Source organism: Eutrigla gurnardus, assembly GCF_963514095.1.
Source record: "Eutrigla gurnardus genome assembly, chromosome: 18".
Lineage (NCBI taxonomy): Eukaryota > Metazoa > Chordata > Actinopteri > Perciformes > Triglidae > Eutrigla > Eutrigla gurnardus.
The window spans coordinates 4,951,833-4,971,196 of record NC_139929.1 but is presented as its reverse complement, the minus strand read 5'-3'; the positions used below and the strand labels follow the sequence as shown (position 1 = coordinate 4,971,196).

The 19,364-nt window shown below is 44.4% G+C and overlaps 2 protein-coding genes across 2 annotated transcripts in view; both read left to right on the top strand.

Annotated features, from left to right (window-relative positions):
* Window positions 1-179: 179 nt before the first annotated feature.
* On the top strand, window positions 180-2,114 carry otud1 (OTU deubiquitinase 1). Its single transcript, XM_084033618.1, has one exon. It carries the CDS (start codon window positions 309-311, stop codon window positions 1,638-1,640), a length of 1,332 nt encoding a protein of 443 aa, XP_083889744.1. The 5' UTR covers window positions 180-308; the 3' UTR covers window positions 1,641-2,114.
* A 1,755-nt stretch (window positions 2,115-3,869) lies between these two features.
* Window positions 3,870-19,364, top strand: part of kiaa1217 (KIAA1217 ortholog) — a 91,521-nt gene continuing 76,026 nt past the window's right edge. The window contains exon 1 of the mRNA XM_084033447.1: window positions 3,870-3,997. Coding sequence (XP_083889573.1) covers window positions 3,928-3,997 — 70 coding nt within the window. The 5' untranslated portion in view covers window positions 3,870-3,927. The remainder of the gene's footprint in view (window positions 3,998-19,364) is intronic.

The window sequence follows — 19,364 nt, the reverse complement described above, 5'->3', positions numbered from 1 at the left end:
GTGTCTTTCACCATTGAAACTTGTTGTTTTAAACTAAACATTCAATTTGATGTAGGTGGGTCGGGTACGGCTTTTATTTTGAAATTATTTAAGCGGAAGTCGTATCTCTTTGATTCCGTCTGACTTGACCCCGTCAAAGCAGTGTCTCGTTACAGTTTGAAGTCTAAAATTAGGGAGGCACCCCGACAGCAAATGACGCAAGGGGGCTAAAGTGGACCGTCTCCTCGTCTCCATGCGTCGCCGGAATCCGGATCCGGGTCTACACAACTTTTGCTGCGTGTTGATGACATGAGCGGCGGTATTTTTAGATGTTGTTGTCATCCTTCCGTAACAGCCCGGCGGCGGCGGCGCTCAGTATAAAGGACTCCTCCAAAATGCAGCTGTACAACAGTGCGCTGACACACTACCCGAGGTCGTCCCGCAAAGTTACCATAACTTTGTCCGCCGGACCGGAGCGCGTGAACGGGACGACGCCGAGACCCGCCGACGCCCACACCACACCGGGACTCACGCAGCCGAGCGCGACGTCAACGAGCGCAGAGAGCGCCGCTTCCGCAAACAACATGCCTGCCTTTTCGTGCTACGAGGCTCCGTCCGTGCGGCCGGTTTACTTCACGTCCACCGCCGAGATATTAATCCGCAGACCCGACGGAGTGGAGACGAGGCCCGTGTCCGTCCGCGTCACGAGGGAGTCCAAGACCAAACCCGCTTCTCCAGACTCGCATCTCCTCTGTGACGACTCTGACGTGATGGTGGACTTGATGGACCACCTGAGGAACGGCACGGATGAGCTCATACCCGAGCTTCTCACCAACAAGAGGGTGTTTGGAAACCCACGTGAGGAGGATCCGGCTTCAGTGACTAACGGCCTCCTCAGAGGCAATGGATGGGACTTACTAGATGAAGGGACGCTGGTCCCCCTCAGGCCAGATCAGCCTGAGGACCTCATGCAGGAAGATGTTCAGGATCTGAGCAGTGCATCAGATGAGAGACGGGCCTTCGAGCTCAGCGTCCTGCAGGACTCGCCTCCTCAGAGGTGCCAGGAGAGAGAGGACAACAAGGTGACCCGGTACCTGGCCGAGGTGGAGAGGCAGAACAAGTACCTCCAGGAGAGGCTCAAGTACCGGTACCACATCATTCCAGACGGCAACTGCCTGTACAGGGCCGTGTGCAAGGCCACGTACGGGGACCAGGCGAGGCACGGCGAGCTGCGGGAGCAGACGGTGCACCACATCGCCGACCACCTGGACGAGTTCAACCCCGTGGTGGAAGGGGACGCCGGCGAGTTCCTGATCAACGCGGCGCAGGACGGCGCCTGGGCCGGCTACCCGGAGCTCCTCGCCATGAGCCAGATGCTGAACGTGAACGTGCACCTGACGACGGGCGGCAGCCTGGAGAGCCCCACCGTCTCCACCATGGTGCACTACCTCGGGGAGGAGGACGCGTCCAGGAGGGCCGTGTGGCTGAGCTGGCTGAGCAACGGCCACTACGACGTCCTCCTGGACGGGCGGCTGCCCAACCCCGAGTACGAGGACTGGTGCAGACACTCGCAGATGCAGAGGAAGCGGGACGAGGAGCTGGCCAAGTCCATGGCGGCCTCCTTGTCCAAGATGTACATTGAGCAGAATGGATCTGCGTGAGAAGATCTCACACACTGCATGCACACTGTTTTTTTCCCCCTTTTTTACAGGCTTGAGATTATTTTTATAAGATTTATATCATGAGAGAAAGGAAGTGCAGTGCACATACTTTGTTTTTGTTTTGTATATGACAAGCGTTGCCAAATTAGTGGCGGTGGTTTTTCAAAGTGTTTTCAAAGTGTTTGTTTGTGTTGACATGATTGAACTTCTTCAATGCCGATCTGTCGCTGTATACATGGAAGTGCTTTTGAGTATTTATTTGCCTTTTGATTGGCAGACCTGATATCGCCTTGGGAAGCTTGGGTTGCCATTTGTCCGTATATACTCCCCTTTTGCACAAAAGACCAATCGGACGAGTCCAGAAAGTTTGATTTGTGTCTCTGAGAACAATTTCTATTATTCCAGTTCTTTTTCAGGCTGTTTTTGACAAAAAAAAAAAAAAACTTTCAAAATAAAAGTTTTGAGGAAACTTAATGTTTCTTTCATTATTCGTCTCTTCTTCATTTCCAGCATCTCAATGACAGCGACGTCATCTTGGGTGCAGAACTGAAAGTTCCTGTAATGGCGTCCATCTATGAAACGTTGCAGCTAAGCGACGTGTGCTCATCCTCAAAGTGGAAAGAGATGTTTGGAATTTATTACATGCAGTGACTCAGGAGCCTGCAGCCTCTAAATCAGGTCCAGACTGCAGGACTGTGTCCAACAGATACGGAGGTTGAAAGCTGGTGGTGGTGCACCGTCTTCATGCTGCACTAAAGTGTAACGTTACTGTGATTTCTGGATTTATTGTGTTTGCTTTCCTCCATGCTGCGTTTCTTCTGCTATAATAGCCAAACAGATTTTTTTCTTTGGCAACTTGAAGGCAGCAGGAAACAGGGCTGTGAACTCAACATGTTATCATTTTTTATTGCTATGGTTACTTTGTTAGAAAACAGCTGCTATTTTTACAACATTATCGTTCATTTGAAGCCCCATTTCTGGATGTGAGTCCAATACATCCTTCTTTTTAGCTCTGTTTTTGGTTTAGCTGGTGTCTGTCTGTCTGCTGTTTAGTGCTGAATAGGTAATAGACATTGCTTTTCTTTTTCCTTTAAGAACCGAGTAAAGATTTTACGTCTTCATTTTGTAATTTTACAATTTTTCCCTTTTAGCATTTTGTTTTAACCTTTCAGGAAAAATGTTTTTTTTTTAGAATAATAATACTTTTATCAAGAATGCTTTCCACCAGTAAATTGCCTTTAGTATTACCGTGTTGTAATGTGGATTCATATGTTATAAAATATTCAAAAAATGATTTAAAATGTTTATGAGAGAGAAAATAAATACAATAGGTTAACATTAGAAGCATAGGCCTTACTTAAGACTAATAACACTTTATATAACAGAGCCTGTCTTATATAAAATTGATCATCAGTAGCCCTACAATTAACAACAATAGACTATTTTTTGAGATTGTGCCAGATATCACTGATATTGTTGCACTTTTCTTCCATTAGGTGGCGTTGTAGTCCCCCATATACATTATAGACGAAGTTTATGATAAAAGGAATTTGTGTTTCTTTTCAGTCTGATTACGACGTGGGATTATCGGACCTCGTCATTGAGTTAATGAGCCTCGCGGAGCCAAGATTACAAATAAATCTGAATGTTTTAGTCAAAGTTAGTGTTGGGGAATTTATTTATTTATTTAATTTTAGTTTAAATTCAGTATTAAACCCAATTAATTAAAAACTTTGTGTCGACTTCCGGATTTGAGTAATTGAGAACATGTTGACCCACGTGATATTGATGAAAATCCGCATATCCATGGCGTTCATGCTTAACGCTTTACATTGATGACGTAACCCTGCAGTCATGTGGACATTAGGGTAAAAAAAAAAAAAAAAAAGTTTAATGCAGGAGGAGAGAGAGCCTCGTGGCTTTTCCTGTTCCGTGCGGGCCGTAAGGAGCGGAGGTGAGAGCGGACCGAGAGAGCCGCAGTACTGGCACGCAGTCAGCGCGGAGACGCGCACGGAGCAGAGGGACGGTCAATGACAGAGTCTCTCTCTCTCTCTCTCTCTCTCTCTCTCTCTCTCTCTCTCTCTCTCTCTCTCTCTCTCTCTCTCTCTCTCTGCGCGCGTGCGTGGCCGTGTCTGTTGAATGAGTCCCACGCGCCGAACGCACGGGGACGCGGTCACCTCGACGCAGCGCGCTCGGAAGTTACCGGATACTTTGAAAACACACGCGGAGACGCGGAGAGAGGACGCGGTCAGCGGCGGGACTCTGACCTGAGAGCCGGTACCGGACCATGTCGGGACACCGGGTGCAGTTCGCGGACCTCCCTCCGAGTGAGCACAAAGGAAGTCCCAAATTCCACAGTAAGGACCCTGATTGCTCTGCTGACCTTTTATATATATATTATAACATATATTTCACCACTGAGACTCATGTATGCTCGTTAAGTTGTTGGTTTATTCTAGGGGCTCCCTGTCTGGTAACTTATTAATTATCCTAGCAGTTTTAGTCTAATACAGAGGATGAGTTTAGGTGGGCTCTGAATATGTTTTCTCATTCATAGGTTGCTTTTTGCCTTAGCTATAATGATATACCACACCTCAGCTGTCTATTAGCCTTGTATAGTTCTCTGCATGCCAAAATAATTTGTCATTAAATGAAATGATTAAAGGTCATTTTTCCTCATCATGTATCATCAAAAAACAAACTTGTTTGCGGTCTTTGAGGAAATGTACCACTTGTTTTTCATATCCAGCACGTATGCTGGTTATATTGCACACGTGTAATGTCCCCTATGCGTGGCTGGTTTTTGAAGGTTGTGTCGTGGACCCTCACCTGCGACGCCCTCTTCATCTCCATCAGTGAACCCATTCAGTCCATCTGAAGTGGCAATCGCCCCTTTAAACACGCTGCTGCTAACTTTTAATCCCCCAGCGAGTGCAGCGGTCCTCATGTCTCTGCAAGGCGACGCACTCCCCAGGAGAAGCCGCCGCTTCACTGCATCCCCTGGTCTTGAGGAGTGTAACGCTCCAGTGTGTGTTATAACGCGTTCACACCTTCTTTTTTTGGTGCCTTTTTTATTGCACGTGTGAGGGTTCAGAGATGTGATGTGCATGCGAGTGTGCGTCCGAGTCAGCCTCTGCTGCTGCGTGCTGCAGTGTGTGAGTGTATGTGTGTTTGTGCACTACAGCCCGAGAAGCTGAGCTCATCTCCATGGTGACAGGTTGAGTGACGGGAACACGTGAGAGAAGACGCAATGGGAAAATTGCCAGTTTGCTGCAAAGCCCTTTTTCCAGAGGTGCATCCACACGCTCCGGTCTCCGAGACGGACGGCGCATGTGCACGTTTGTGATTTTTTTGTTTTTGTGTGTGATGTGGAGCTGTTCTGTCATTCTTCCCCTCGTCATCCCCCCCCCCCCCCCCCCCCCCCTCCCCTCCAGGCGTGCACATGGGCAGCGGGCTGAAAAGTGCTGATGTCGTGTGCAGGTCGAGCTCAGGTTGTGTGCGGGGCATGATGGGGGGGTTTCGGTGCGTGGAGGAGGGACAGAACTGCAGCTTCAGCAGCAAACCACAAATTCTGACTCAGCCCATCGGGTTTCTAATGCCGTCCACATGCAAGTGACAGCGGGGGTCAAGTTCCAGTCTCTCTCTCTCTCACCAACAAACAAACACCACTCTCTCTCTACCTCAAAACCACTTCAAGGCCCCGCTGTCGGCCTTATCGTCCTCTCAGGAAGAGTGGCGACTCCCTTCATTCTCAGACTGCTAATCCACGTCGGCGTCACCTAGAAAACGACAGCAGATGTGAGGTTCTGTTTATTGGAGTTTAACATCTATGTGTTGACATTTTTTAGAAGGGACGGGACCTTTTTGTTGTGTCTCCCGTCGCAAATAAAAGCACGGTGACGTCCTTTCCTCAGGGTTATTTCACGTTGTTGACTTTAGCATCCGTCGCTGCTCATGCTCACCGCTAACTTTTCCTCGCCGTCGTCGCTGCTGGCAGGAGGAAACATTAATTGTCGTGTGCCAAAGGATGTTTCTTTCCCATGAAGCCCCAGTAAAGGCTTTCACGAACAGGTTTTACGTCTAATCTTCTGTTGTGTTGTATAATTAGATATAAGTGTTGCATTATTACTGTTAACCTTCTATCAGTCAGCATTTAAACGCTGTTATTGTAGAATCACAAAGAGACGGGAAGCGTGAGTAATTTGCCTGTTTTTCGGAGGCGGTTGCTACACGGGACACGTCCCTGAAAAGGTTGATCCGTGTCGGACCGGCACATTTTTCGATGAGTAAAAACAGTGATGTGTCTTTCAGTAAGCCGCTTTTACATCATCCCCCCCCCCGACAGCTGCACTCTGAGCCGCGGCGTTTATCGTCTCAGGTTTCCCGGTGATGTACGACGATTGTGTCAACATGTTTTCTGGTCGGTGGAGGAGGAGGAGGAGGAGGAGGAGGAGGAGGGGGGTACGCAGATACGCGTCGTCTCTGGTAACGATTCTCACGAAGGAAAGGGTGGAGCGCCCCGACATCCATCTTTTAACTCGATCCAAAGAAGAACTGGCTTAAAGCTCTCTGCCAAGAAGTTCTCATGCTTGTCGCTGGAGTTCCCTTCTCCATTAAGTCTGTCGCTTGTCTGCCGATTTGATCAAACGGACTTGTTTCCCTTTGGAGAGCCATCTGCTTCTCAACTGCCATCACTTCTATGTATGATGTTAACAATCGTAAAAAGGAAATGACTAAAACCCACACATTCACCAGGGTATGAGACAAATTCCATCAAACTCCCAACCTCGTCGACTGGGAGCGTCGGGTCACACCTGTCTAGTAAACAACGCTCGTGCCCTCTTACCTCATCTCTGCAGCAAATTAGACATTAGCACGCATCTTATTGCACGCCGGCAACAAGCAGATCGAGCGAGTAAACTCTGCTTTCCTCCAACGTGTGAAAAGAGACAGATTTGAGCTTTCAAGCGTGCTCGTTATTTGCCGTACGACATAAAAAGGTGTGAACAGAATCCATCAGAGCAGCAGTCTGTAATAACGATGCTGACTCCATTAGCCCATCACTTTGGCTGACTTCCCCACTTATTAAGACTACATCGCCTGTTATCACTTATCGGTGTCCCTTCTGTCAGGACGTCCAGGAGAAACAATAAACACGGCTTATCGTCCTCGCAGTCCCGTAGACGGATTACTCGGAAAAGGCAGAACGCTGCGTCGGGGTGATAATCGCAGAACGTGCTTCTTCACCAGCAGCTCAGACGGTGTCGAGCTTTGGAAACTGTCTCCTCAGCTTATAATTCTCTGCCAAAACAAGTCAAAATCGCCACGAAGGCGAGGATAAAGCACGGACTTAATGAATAAAATACATATTTCCCCCCTCGCTGCTATTAATGTAATCTCTGCTGATGGGGTAAGGTGTGAAACGTCACGCTCGCTAGGCCGGTCACATCGGATTGGGCACTCGGGTTCCTTCTGGAAACAGTCGGGCCCCGGAGACGCCAAACAGCTGTTTTCAACAGAGGATTAAAAGCCGGCACCTTAAGGGCTCCTAAGTTCCCTCCGAGTGTAAAGCACAAAGATTTAAGGGTGGCCTTCTGTGCCCCGGGGTAATATGCTGTTGTTTTTCTAGCTTTAACGTCGGGATGTCACTCTGATTAAAGGCAGCAACCTTGAGTTGATATCCGCGTTGTTTTTCTGTCGCTGGAATAGTGAGCGTACTTTCAGGCATGAGCCTCTGAATCACAGATCCTCTGCATCACCATGAGATATTCTCATGATGATGAGTTTACCAATATTTCTGTCAGATTTCACGCGCGTTTCTCGAACCCTAGCGTAGATTAATCATTACACGCTGTAGTTTATTTGAATTTATGAAGACTTTTACGGCGAAAAAAGTCATTTAGTGAACATAGAAATCAAAAGGCTCACAGACTTCTGAGAGGAGCCTAATGTACTGCAGGCCGTCATTTAAAATATATTAGTGTGTATTTAATCTCCGGCACTCTCACATTTCATCCCTTTTCTGCTGACCTTTTCATATCTTTGCCAGCACTTTCTTCACGATATATCCGGCTCTAATGTTACATTCTCACGAGTGAAAGTCTCTCCTTGGCCTATTCTTGGAAGAAACCCCCCCCGAAAAAACAACAACAACATGGCATTCTCTTTTTTTGGACATTTTGTTCCATCATGAAGCGTTTGTGAGAGAGGAGAGTTAACATTCGTTCTGCAGGGAGACGGCATATTAAAAAAAAGATAGATTTACAACAAGAGTCTTGCAGATTAGATGGTATCTTGTGGCTCAAACGAGTCCTGGTTGAGTCATCATCGTGTCTGTCTCGCCGAGCGGCTGTGCATCACGAAAGTTTGCCCGTCTAATGAATTATCCACCCTCTCCTGCCGCCGCTTGTCTCTTCAGCAGCGGGATGCCTGTGATATGTGGAGAGGAAGCACATGTTTCATTCTGTATTTTCTAAATGATTCCCCCTCCGGTTCCTTCCGGAAATATCTACATTTCTGCACTCGAACTAAAGCAGTGCATGATGCAGACCATTGAAGTTCACCTGCGTGGCATCAACAGGTGACACTCTGACCTCCAATCTTACCAAGAACTCGCCCCCCCGTTGACACCTCGCCATCATCATTCCCGCCGCCGCTCCGAGGAGTAAACAAACACTTCTATCTTCTTTATGGTCCCCTCCTTTTAAATCTGGAAAGATCCGAGGCTTGATAATAAACAGATGGGAGTCGCCGTTAAAACGATGACTCCCAAAGGGTGTCGTAGCTCTCTAGCGCTCGGTTGTCAGTCATCCGCCGTGAGCCGCGGTCTCCAAGCGCCGACGCCTCTTTATTGCTGATTAGAGACGATGTGGCTGTAGTTGTGTGCTGTTGGGATGGAGGGGGTAATAACATTCCCTGCATGCTCCCCTCCAGCGGTAATGACGCGTGATGCCAGCCTCTGTGATTTCTTTTATTTATTTATTTATTTTTTAAAGCAGCAACGGGAACTTGGACACGGATGAGTGAGAAGCCAAATAGTCTTCTTTGATGCTGCGGCGAGGTCATGTTCAAAGGGAAAATGTCAAATAGGTATGTGGGGGGGAGAGAAAATGAGGCAGTGTTTATGGGAGGGAGGCTGTGTGCTGATGCTTAATATTAAGTGTGTGTCCTTGTGTGTGTGTGTGTGTGTGTGTGTGTGTGTGTGTGTGTGTGTGTGTGTGTGTGACTAAATAATTAGGCTTATTTGAGGCTTATCTTCAAACTCTACGCTGACGACACCGAGTCTTTTCTTCCCCGGCGGAGATTACGATGACTTTACTAATCAATCAAAAGATCTGGGCTGCTGCCACAGAGGTTGGCCTTAACACACACACACACACACACACACACACACACACACACACACACACACACACACACACACACACACACACACACACACACACACACACACACACAGAAAACAAAAGAACTTCTGTGTCGGCAGCCCTCATTGTTGTGTGAAAGACAGCACATTTAAACTTCATTTAGTGAGATGAGAAGATCGATACCACTTTCATAACTGCACAGTAAGTACGACGAGGCTAGCAGTTAGCTTAGCTTAGCATAAGTAGAAATGGAAAACAGCTACACAAAAACTTTTCATACATACAAAAAGCATGATTTGTGGTCTTGCATTGAGTTTGGCACTACTTTTTGGTGTAAGAAAAGTAGTGCTTTCCCTAAAATGACAAACTACTCTTTAAGTTGGAAGAAATTGAAAACATTGCATCGTCTACTTGTGTGTCGTTATGTTTGGTTTTATCAGTAATATTTGGAGGTATGTGTTGCTTAGACACATGATCGGCACAAATGAAGACAATGATTATATATAACAGTGCTGTATTTGATAAACTCAAGTAATCCAGGCTCATTCGACGCCCCTCTTTAACGTCCCAAACGTTTAACTTCAGCATCTCAAGTCGATAAGGAAAAATGGTGGAAAGAATCCAATCCCAGTCGATCATCACAAGCCGCTCCTGTCAATGTGATGAATGGGAGGTTTTAGCGCGAGGATACAGGATGGGTGTTTTGGAAGCGGAGCTCTGATTGGGCGCGGTCGCTGCGGAGGGTGGGAAGGGAAAACCACACACATCCAGAAACGTGCTGAGAAGTTCTGGTGATTTAGCAGCGAACGTCTCCAACGCAGTCGCAGTCAAAACGAGCAATTATCCGTTCCGGCTGGTCGCCCCGTTTCTATTTTCGATGATAAGAGAGAAAAAGTGACAAGCGACGACCTTATTGCTTTCTCAGCAGGACTTTCTTTATGCAGAGGGAGGGGGGGGGATGAACACAGGCTGTGTGCGGTAAATTCGTTGGCACTTCCTGTGAATTTTCCAGGTCAAGTTGGGCTAATCCACTTTACTCCCTGGAAAGTCTCTGAAACAACGGCGTGCCAATAAGTGCGGCGAATGGGGCTGTTGCTCATTTGATCCAAACTGTAATCTGAAGACAAAGGATTTTTTAATTAAGAGGCTTTTTTTTTCTTCTTCTTCTTCCATTGAGCCACCTACCACATTAAAATCCAGTCGCTCTCTATAGGTCGATCTCATTGAGTCGGGAATGAATAGGGTGCTTACAGAAATCTTTTGCAGAAATGTTGCCAATTAGAAAATGCATGTGAACCGAATGTAAAAGTCTTTTGTTCGTTTTTTGATTGATTAGTGATGATTCTGTCTTTTTTATGCGGCTGAACAAAAACCTTTCAGCTTATCGGAGCTCTCCCAGCTGCTGCGTTAGAGGAGGTGAGACCCGGTGATATTTAACAATCAGATGCGCTGTGTTCTGTGTGTGAAGGCTGAACGCCGCCGCGGTGATGCAGACTTGGCTGTCAGGAGCCGCCGCGAAGGCCAGCGGTTACGTAAGAGGTTTAATGGCCGAAACCTGGCAGTCTGAAGAGGTGGCGGCAATCATCAGACCTTTTGGCAAGGTCGGCGAGGTCCTTTTCCTCTCTGCTTCTCTCTTACTCAGCTGGAAAAAAGCCTCCAGCCTCCAGATGCGATGTGTGGTTTTTGTCTGCCTTTTTTTGTTTGTAGTCTTCTGTTTTAAATCATGTCGCGCATCATTTTTCCAGCATAATAAAAGAAAAAAGCGAGCTGATTTCTTTCTTTTGACATTTCGGTTTGTTAAGTAGGATTAATTAGAGCGTGGGTTTTTTCGTCTGCTGTCCTCTGTCTGAACCGCAGCATAACGACCCCGTCGGCTTAGATAACGGCGGACAGATGCACGTATTCATACGTCTCGCCCCGAGTTTGTGCTGTTTCGATGCCGGTGCTGTGTGAGTCCGAACAGCTGTACCCTCCGGACCACCAGGGTGGAGTGTATACTCAGCATTTCTACTCTCCTTAAGACCTCTCATAGCTTGTTAGATACCTCTCTTGAGAACAAAAAGGCCAGGAGTCCATTTGTCGAGGGATTTCGGCTAAGAAGCTCCGAGGTGTGCAGAGGACTTCAGCAAACTGAGAGGGGATTTACTTTTTTATGATTTCCCCCCTCGTTTGTCCTTCTGTGGTCAACATTTTTGATGTAATGTTAGATAAATCAACGCTGGTCAAAACTCACAATTATCCCCCGACTCTGGTAGACGAGGAGCTTTTTACCCAACAACTTTCTAATGCGATGTTCTGTCGATGTTGAGTTGTAAAATGAGTTTACAGCTTCTTCCACCGGCCCCCAAGTGACTAAAACAATCAATTAATGCTGCTTTAACTTCATATACTGTCGATATTCCACTCATTAACCAGCAAATGATACTTTTGAGAAATATTAACCATATTTCCCATGCATTATTTTACGATGACCCGCCCTCCTTGACTTGAGAAATGACTTTCATGTCTCCGATTAAAAGCAATAAAATGAAATGGACATTATGGAGATTAGTATGCACTTCAGCCCCTTTGCACATTTGAACAGTCACTGAGAGAACCCTCAGATGTCCGACCATACGATTAGCACCAGCGCTGTATGAAAGTGACTCTCAACTTAACGGCAAGGAGCTGAAAGGATTATGTGGCGTGTGAAGAGCTGACCTTGATACAACTTCAAAGTGAATGTGACTGGAGAGCCAAAAAAAAAAGAAGACCTGATGACCCTCGCAAACAGCAAAGAATGAAGAAACTCTTGACTGTTGCAACCGGTTACACTCATGCTTTAAATGTCTCACAGCTGCTAGTTACCATTATCTAACCCACAGCTGCAGCTTACTCAAGCAGCCAATCACAGAGGTGAGGAGAAGTTAGCTCAAACTTTCCTGCTGACCTCTGAGACCTTAAAGTCCCCCCCCCCGAACTCCCTGAGTCACCCGAGCCTCCGCCGGCCTCAGAACTTGACACTGAATGGCGCCCGGGAGTTTTAATATCATGGGGATTGTGGGTGCTTCTGACTGATAGAAATTTGCAGTTGGTCTTTGATGTTCTTTATGCTTCTTAATGAGGATCAGACTACGGGGTTTTTTGGGCCAAAGCCCTCCCCGCCCCCCCTCCCTGTTCCACTCAGAGGGGCAGCAGAAAGTGAAGGGCCAGTTCTACCTCAAGAGATGAGTTTTTTTCTTCACTTCTATACATTTCTCTCCTCCCCACCCCCTCCAATCTCCTTCCTCCCCCTCCCCTTCTTTATTTAATCAGCCTCCCTGGCACCCAGAGCATCTCTGCCTCTCAGAGTCAGCTCCTCAGTTCATTACGGAGGTCTCGGCCCACATGAATCAGGCCTCTGAAGTCTTTTCATCAAGACGTAGGGGGGGGGGAGGCAACGCGGCACAGGAAAACCAACCAAAGGGGGTCCGGCTCGGTCTGGACTGGACACAAACACTGCGATGTGGCGAAGGGTCAGGGCAGATGTCAGACAAAGGGGGTGTCGGACGAAACCCCTGACCCAGGTTCTGAAATTGAAGGCCAATGGAAAACACGTGTGGCGGGGCTCTAGCGAGGTTCCTGTCGAAACGACACGTTTGATGAATTAACTCCGGGGAAACAAAGAGCCACTGTAGTGTCCAGGCACGGAACGGCGGATGTGATCGACTCCCGTCAAGCGAGACCTTGTCCTCTTGTCAGTCACTGTTTGTGAAAAACTCTCCCTTCTAAATGACACTTCCAGAAACCCTGTCTTTTCCTAGAAGGGTTGCCTGAGATGGAGTAGATTAACGACATGAGAAAACTCTCATCCTCCAGCAAAATAATAAGTCACATGGGCTGTCAACAATTCCCCGAAGCTATGTGTTTGCAATTCATCACGATTAGCTTCCTATTTCTAGCTGAGGAAGTGATAATTATGGCCACGGCGTTCATCATTCCTGTTGGAGGATTTGAGGCGGAGGAGAAGCGGAGCTCAGGAATCTTTATCTTTTGCCTCAATACCCGTAAAAGCTTCATATCTTACAGAGTTCCTCCGCCCGTCATCCGTTCCCCCCTAACAGCCCTTTAGCTCCGATTTGAGTTTCTACCCCTCCCCGATTTCAGGCTTGCCCTCACGTGCCCCTTCTTTTGTGTCTTCCTCCCTCGTGTCCCTTTAGGTGAGATACTTATCTCCTGTCCTGTTTGCTCAGGCCTGTTGGTTCAGCAGATCTCCGCTGCTGACGGAAGCCTTGTGTGTTTGTGTGGCCATGCATGTGTGTGTGTGTGTGTGTGTGTGTTTGTGTGGCTGTCCACTTGCATACATGTGCACCGTTGGGAGGACTTCCTGCCGCGTTGCGACTCGGACGCTGATGTTTGCTGTCACTGCAGTTCACTCGTTGCTCGTTCGCTGCTGAGACTTTTGGAACTGGAACACGCAGAGATTTCCTTTTTTATTGGTTTGGTTTAAATAAACAATACACCTTGTTTTTAGCTTTGTTTGTTGTGACTACTTAAAGTTAGAGAGAATTTTTATATTTTTTGGGTGGGGGGATGTAAGGAATGCTTAGCAAAAATGTCATTATTGTATTTTCTAAAATCACAAATATCAATATCCAGCTTAAACTTAAACTCCTCCAATTATTATTATTCAGATATTTTTTTTATTGATTTTCCCATTATACACCCACAGTAGAACTCAATACCCCAGGGAAGAGAAAAAAATAAAAATAAAATAATTAAAATAAAATATATAAATAACAATAATGCAGTAAGTATTAATAGTAATAATTATAATAAAAAATTAGATAAAAAATCTGGAAAATAAAGAAGATATGTATCCACAAAGTAGTCATACATACACCCATATAACATAACTGCATATACAGAGTATTTTCCTCCTACTAGCACATGTCACTTGCTTTAAATTGAAGCACATAACCGTTTCTCATGACTTTAGCAAAGCGTTCATATTCATATGTCATCTCCCATCCAAGCACTTGACCGAGCCTCGCTGAGAGCACGAGATGCTCAGAAATGAAAGAAATTCCACATTAATGAAGATCTGTAGGTCGTTGCATGGCTGGCTGACCTAATCTATCTCGCCTGTGCAGACGAGGGTTATTAAGATTTACAGATTAAAGTGAGCTTTTAAATTAATTACTGGTTTTAATACGCCATACTTGAGATAAACCTGTAAGGTTTTATACAGGCTTCGACCCTGTGAGTAATGAGTGACATGTCTGTGAAATAAAAAAAAAAGTTAAAAAGCGCTGTAAAATCCCCCATTTCAACTCTGATTTACAGCATATGATATGATTTTAATGATCGGTGCGTTTGTGATGTTGAGTGGAATGATCACAGCGGAAAGTATGTGAATGTATGTCATTTGAAAGCTGTCGGCTCGATTTAGAGGCTGAATCCGTGAAAACCTCCAATGAAAATCTACTTTCTTGGCAACACGCATACATGCAGATGTAGACACAGACACGCAGATTACTCACAATCCCCCTGAGAGCCTTACACAAATGGCATTTTCACATGTTAAAGGTCAGAAAAATGAAATGGCGGTTGTGAGAGTGAATGTGGGCAACTCTGTGGTGGAAAGGCAGCCGTCGGTGTAAAACACGACTGCTGGGGAATTCACGCTCGACCACATTAGGGTTCATATCATCGGCTGATTCGTGAGAAAGCGTGTTGCAAGTTGAAGCTACTATGAGGAACTTTAATTTTGGGTTGAATTTGGTGGTAAATTGAGTTTCAAAACTAGTTCCTCACACTCATTTTACCGTAAATCCTCTAATATTGGCCTGATTCTATTACCGGCCGGTCTCTAACATTGGCCGGTCTCGCTGTTGGCGGAGGTAAATAAAGGCTGGTCTCTAATGGAGACCGGGGCTATTAATAGAACCAACGTTTTTCTGGGCAGGCCTCAACATTATGCTTGTGATAGTAACATGCAAGTACCACAGGGGGCGCAATGTTTGCTAACGAATCCAAGCCATAGCTACGGCAGATTTTAACTTAGTTCAGAGTGAGATTTTAGCTGAAGGTGCGTGTCCACAGGCAGCGTTATTTCCACGCTTCTTATTGTCTATATTAGAGGATTTACGGTATGTAAGGAGCCGTGCAATGCCTTAGCATCGCGGCGAGTTTCGAGAGACGGCGCCGCCTCCCGCAAGCTCTCTAAAATCTTTTAAACTGACCGTTGTCGATCTAAAATAAAGACAGATTCAGCAACTGCATAGCTTATTTCTCGCATAAAATGTTTTCAGAAACACATTCCGGTGAACTATTTGCTTAAAATAAGAGAACGTTTCCAAACGAGTCGCCATGTTGGTCGGTTTGAAATCCGGGAGCAGACAGGCCACCAGTGAAAGTGTTCGTCCAATCAGGTGCAGCCATGAAGTGTGCACGTGATTGTATGAAGGAGAGCGCCTGTCAATCATCCTCCTAGTGGTAGCCCACCAAGCATCCAATACTGGGAAGCGGCGCATCAACTAGCGTTTAAAAACAGCTATATTAGAGGATTTACGGTATTGTGAGTTTCTTGAAAATTGTCCACCAGTCTAACCTTGATCGTAGACAGATCGTTTGTTTGGGGTTTATTTGTTTTTTTCATATCCTGACCTCAGAAGCAGATTACTATAAAATATTTATAAAACAAATAAAATGTGGCAATGAGAACTAAACTTATATCACCTAATATTTTACTTTAGGACATTTAAGCGCCTTCATGATGATTCTAATAACGTTGCCCCCTAGTGGCTCAAATCACATTCCAGCTTTGCTCATTACACACAATCCTGCACAGGCATATCGGTTTCTTTTATTATCCCTGTCTATTTTGCACATTTCCTTTTAGCCTTTTTTTTTTTTTCTTGAAGGAGCCAAGAGCAGAAGGAAACCGATGCTGCAGCTGTTCCAGCAACAGAACACGCGATCATTCCTCGTCTATAATGTATGAGTCTCTGAAAGGCTCCTTTAAACACCTCAAGCTGTTGACACGACGAACAACAACATCTAACAGGTCCTCCTGGCCTGAATGTATATGTTTATTTTATTCACGTCAAATTGAGCTCATAATAAAATAACGGATTTTTTTTTTCGACATGTCATCTTGGAGATATTCCCTTTCTTCTCATGCACGGAAATACTTTCTATTAGCATTTATTTCAATATATTAACCTTCTGTTTCCTGAGCCGGAGTAAATATTTTGGTCATGAATGTTTTCCAGAGAAAAACAGCCCCGACTTGACTCTGGAAACATCATCTCCTTAATTCCTCCACTGTAACGTTAGAATATTGTTCAGCCGGCATGTGAATAATAAGTTCATTGTGTTTGTTTCCCACCACATCTGACAGGGAGGTTTCATCCCTGTTTGTTCAGACTTTCACTGGTTTGGTTACCGAGTATACCACGATGCCACAAAAATCCATTCATTACCATACAGACCCTGACAATATAATTATCTCACAGTAGGTGTGTTTCATGGGGGATTTCATTATGACACAGTGCTGCATATTATTGTGTGAGCCGTTTTAATGTGACTCTGATTTTGTTTCCAGAATCTGGCGAGCATTCCCCCCCCCCTCCCCCCTCCTCGTCTGCAGCCAGGCATCGAAGTAAAAAATCAATAAGACATAAAGAGAATGGAGAGAAGCCTCTTATTTACATCGGTCCGAGTGGAGCGGCGGTCCGTCTCACCTCTTATCCTCTTTTTATACGCTTCGGGGGCAGAAAGCATTCACTTTGCCTCCAATAACACACTTGACAGGCCGTCCAGATAAGAAGCTGAACTCCACTTAAAATGCTAAAGGATGGAGATCCACAGCCAACGGGCACCGGGGATGAAAATAGGAAGGTAGACACTTTTTTTTTGGGAGCGTGCTACGTCCCGGTTGAGGAGGAGTGATTCATAAGGCCACAGGGGGGCCCCAGAGACGTAAGGAGGAGGGAAGAATTCATGATGACACTTCATGCAGATCCCCTCCTCACTGATGGCTGTAGAACAACTCAATATCCAGTCAGTCACTGTCATCTCTGCTGTTTGTCGCCCTGCGTCGTGTGAATCACAATTTGAAGTATTTCATCGTCTGTTAGAATAATCCTCTTCTGGGTCCGTGTTAAAGGAAGGGTTCTGCTTGTTTCCAGGGATGGGAGCTCACCAAAACAAGATGACATCTTAAACACGCTGGCTTTAAGAAGGTATTGCATGCCTGTAGTGTGAGCAACCTGGGGTTTTTTTTCTTTAATTAATTCTTTGTTTTTCACATTTAACAAATAACAAATCCAGACATTTAAACGGATAATAATAATGAAAAATAAATAAATAAAAAAGTAAATAAGTTAAAAAAAAATAAAGTAAGTAAAAAATAATTAATAATAATAATAATAATAATTAAACATAGTAAAAAATAATAATAAAAATAAATAAATAAAAAAGTAAATAAGTGAAAAAAGTAAAGTAAGTAAAAAATAATTATTAATAATAATAATAATTGAACAGATTAAAAAATAAATTAAAAAAGTAAGTAAAAAAATAAAGTAAGTAAAAAATAATTAATAATAATTATAATTGAACATAGTGAAAAATAAATTAAAAAAGTAAATAAGTAAAAAAAATAAAGTAAGTAAAAAATAATTAATAATAATAATAATAATAATAATTGAACAGAGTAAAAAAAGTAAATAAGTAAAAAAAAAAGTAAAGTAAGTAAAAAAAATGATATTAATAAAAATAATTTTAAAAGTAATGAAAGCAACCTGTGTTTTTAGTCTGTTGGCTCCAAATGTCTGAACCACAACATACGTGTTCCAGAGTGATTTTCTACCTCGTGGCCATTCGTTCCCCTTTTGTTTCACCTCTCTAAAAATAAATCAACTTGCAGACAAACTTGCTCGAGTTAAATAATCCATCAAAATCCTTTTTTTTACCCACCTCATTGTTTCATGGCAGCTGCTTTAAATCACGGTCTTGCAATATCTCAGTATTGACGTGATAGCGCTCAAAACATCTCAACGTCAATTGATGTAAGAAGTGAAATTCCAGTTTTTTTTTTTTTCGTTACAAAAACATCCTCGGCTGCTGCCTGTTATTATCTACCACCAGATGCAGACACAATATTTCTATACACTCTCTGTTGTCGGAATAACAACACATTTAGATGAGCTAGACATGCGCTCCATAAATGCCTCAAATCTGCTTTTGAATTTTTGATTTGGCAGAAAAATAGCTTGTCCGTGTAGCGCTTTGTGGCAGGAGATGATCATTTCTAGGACTTTAGAAGCTGATTACTGTAGTTATTACATTTATGGTATGTTTGTGTCTGCAGCATTTTCCAGCTTCAAGCTGGAATTCAAATTTAACATGAAATATGTTCCCTTCTGTCAGTCTATGTCCACAGAGAGTGTAAAGCTCACTGATTCAGGTCATGTGGTTTAAATGACAGTTAAAAATGACACTTGTCTTAGACAGACAGACAGACGTACTTTATTAATCCCAAACTGGATTAAATTAAAGTGTAGCAGCAGCATTACACACAGTGACAACACAATAAATAAAGATAGATAACACAATAAGTAAAGAAACAACATAAAAAGAGCAATATAAAATGTATAAAAAGCAGTAGAATTAAAGTGCAAATTGCTGTATTAATATGAACAGAGACAGCACTAAAGCATTTAAAAGTGAAAAAATATGAATCCGCATCCAGATAATATGTAATTATAATGTTAGTTTAAATAAAGAATGACAAATCTAAAAAAATAAATAAAGCTGTTGTATCCTTTCAACAGCTGGAAGTAGAAAGGTGTTAAGTTTAAACCTTCAAGGCCTCGTTGTGTTTAATTAGAGAAAGAGCACCGATCAATCCCGTTGGTTTGATGATAACATCCGAGATGGCTCTTCTCCTGACCGGGGCCGGCGTTTCTCCGCTGACCGCCATCAACGCCGCCGTCGCTGTGACTTAATGCGGCAGATAATGTGGCGTGTTGGGTGGCTTTCCCCCGGGGAGCGGCTGAGTGTTAAGACTAATTGGTCCCAACTGTCAGCGACTCTCATCGTCTTGTAGACTTCCCTTCCTTTTTATTTTCTGCCTTTGAGTTGCTTTCTTCTTCTTCTTTGGGAGCAGTCAACAGCTACAGAGGAGAAAAAGCTCAGTTTATCGTTTGTTGACGTTGTTGAATGATTTAAGATACACTAGGATCCAGATAGAGATTCAGATGTTTCATTTCAAGAGTCTGTAGAAAAAAAGAGTCTCTGATGAAATATTGATTGTTTGCTCGGCTGACAAATTTAGGTTTTCACTGTAGCCTCGCTGCATATTCGGTTTTCTGCCAGTGATGCTGCTGTTCTA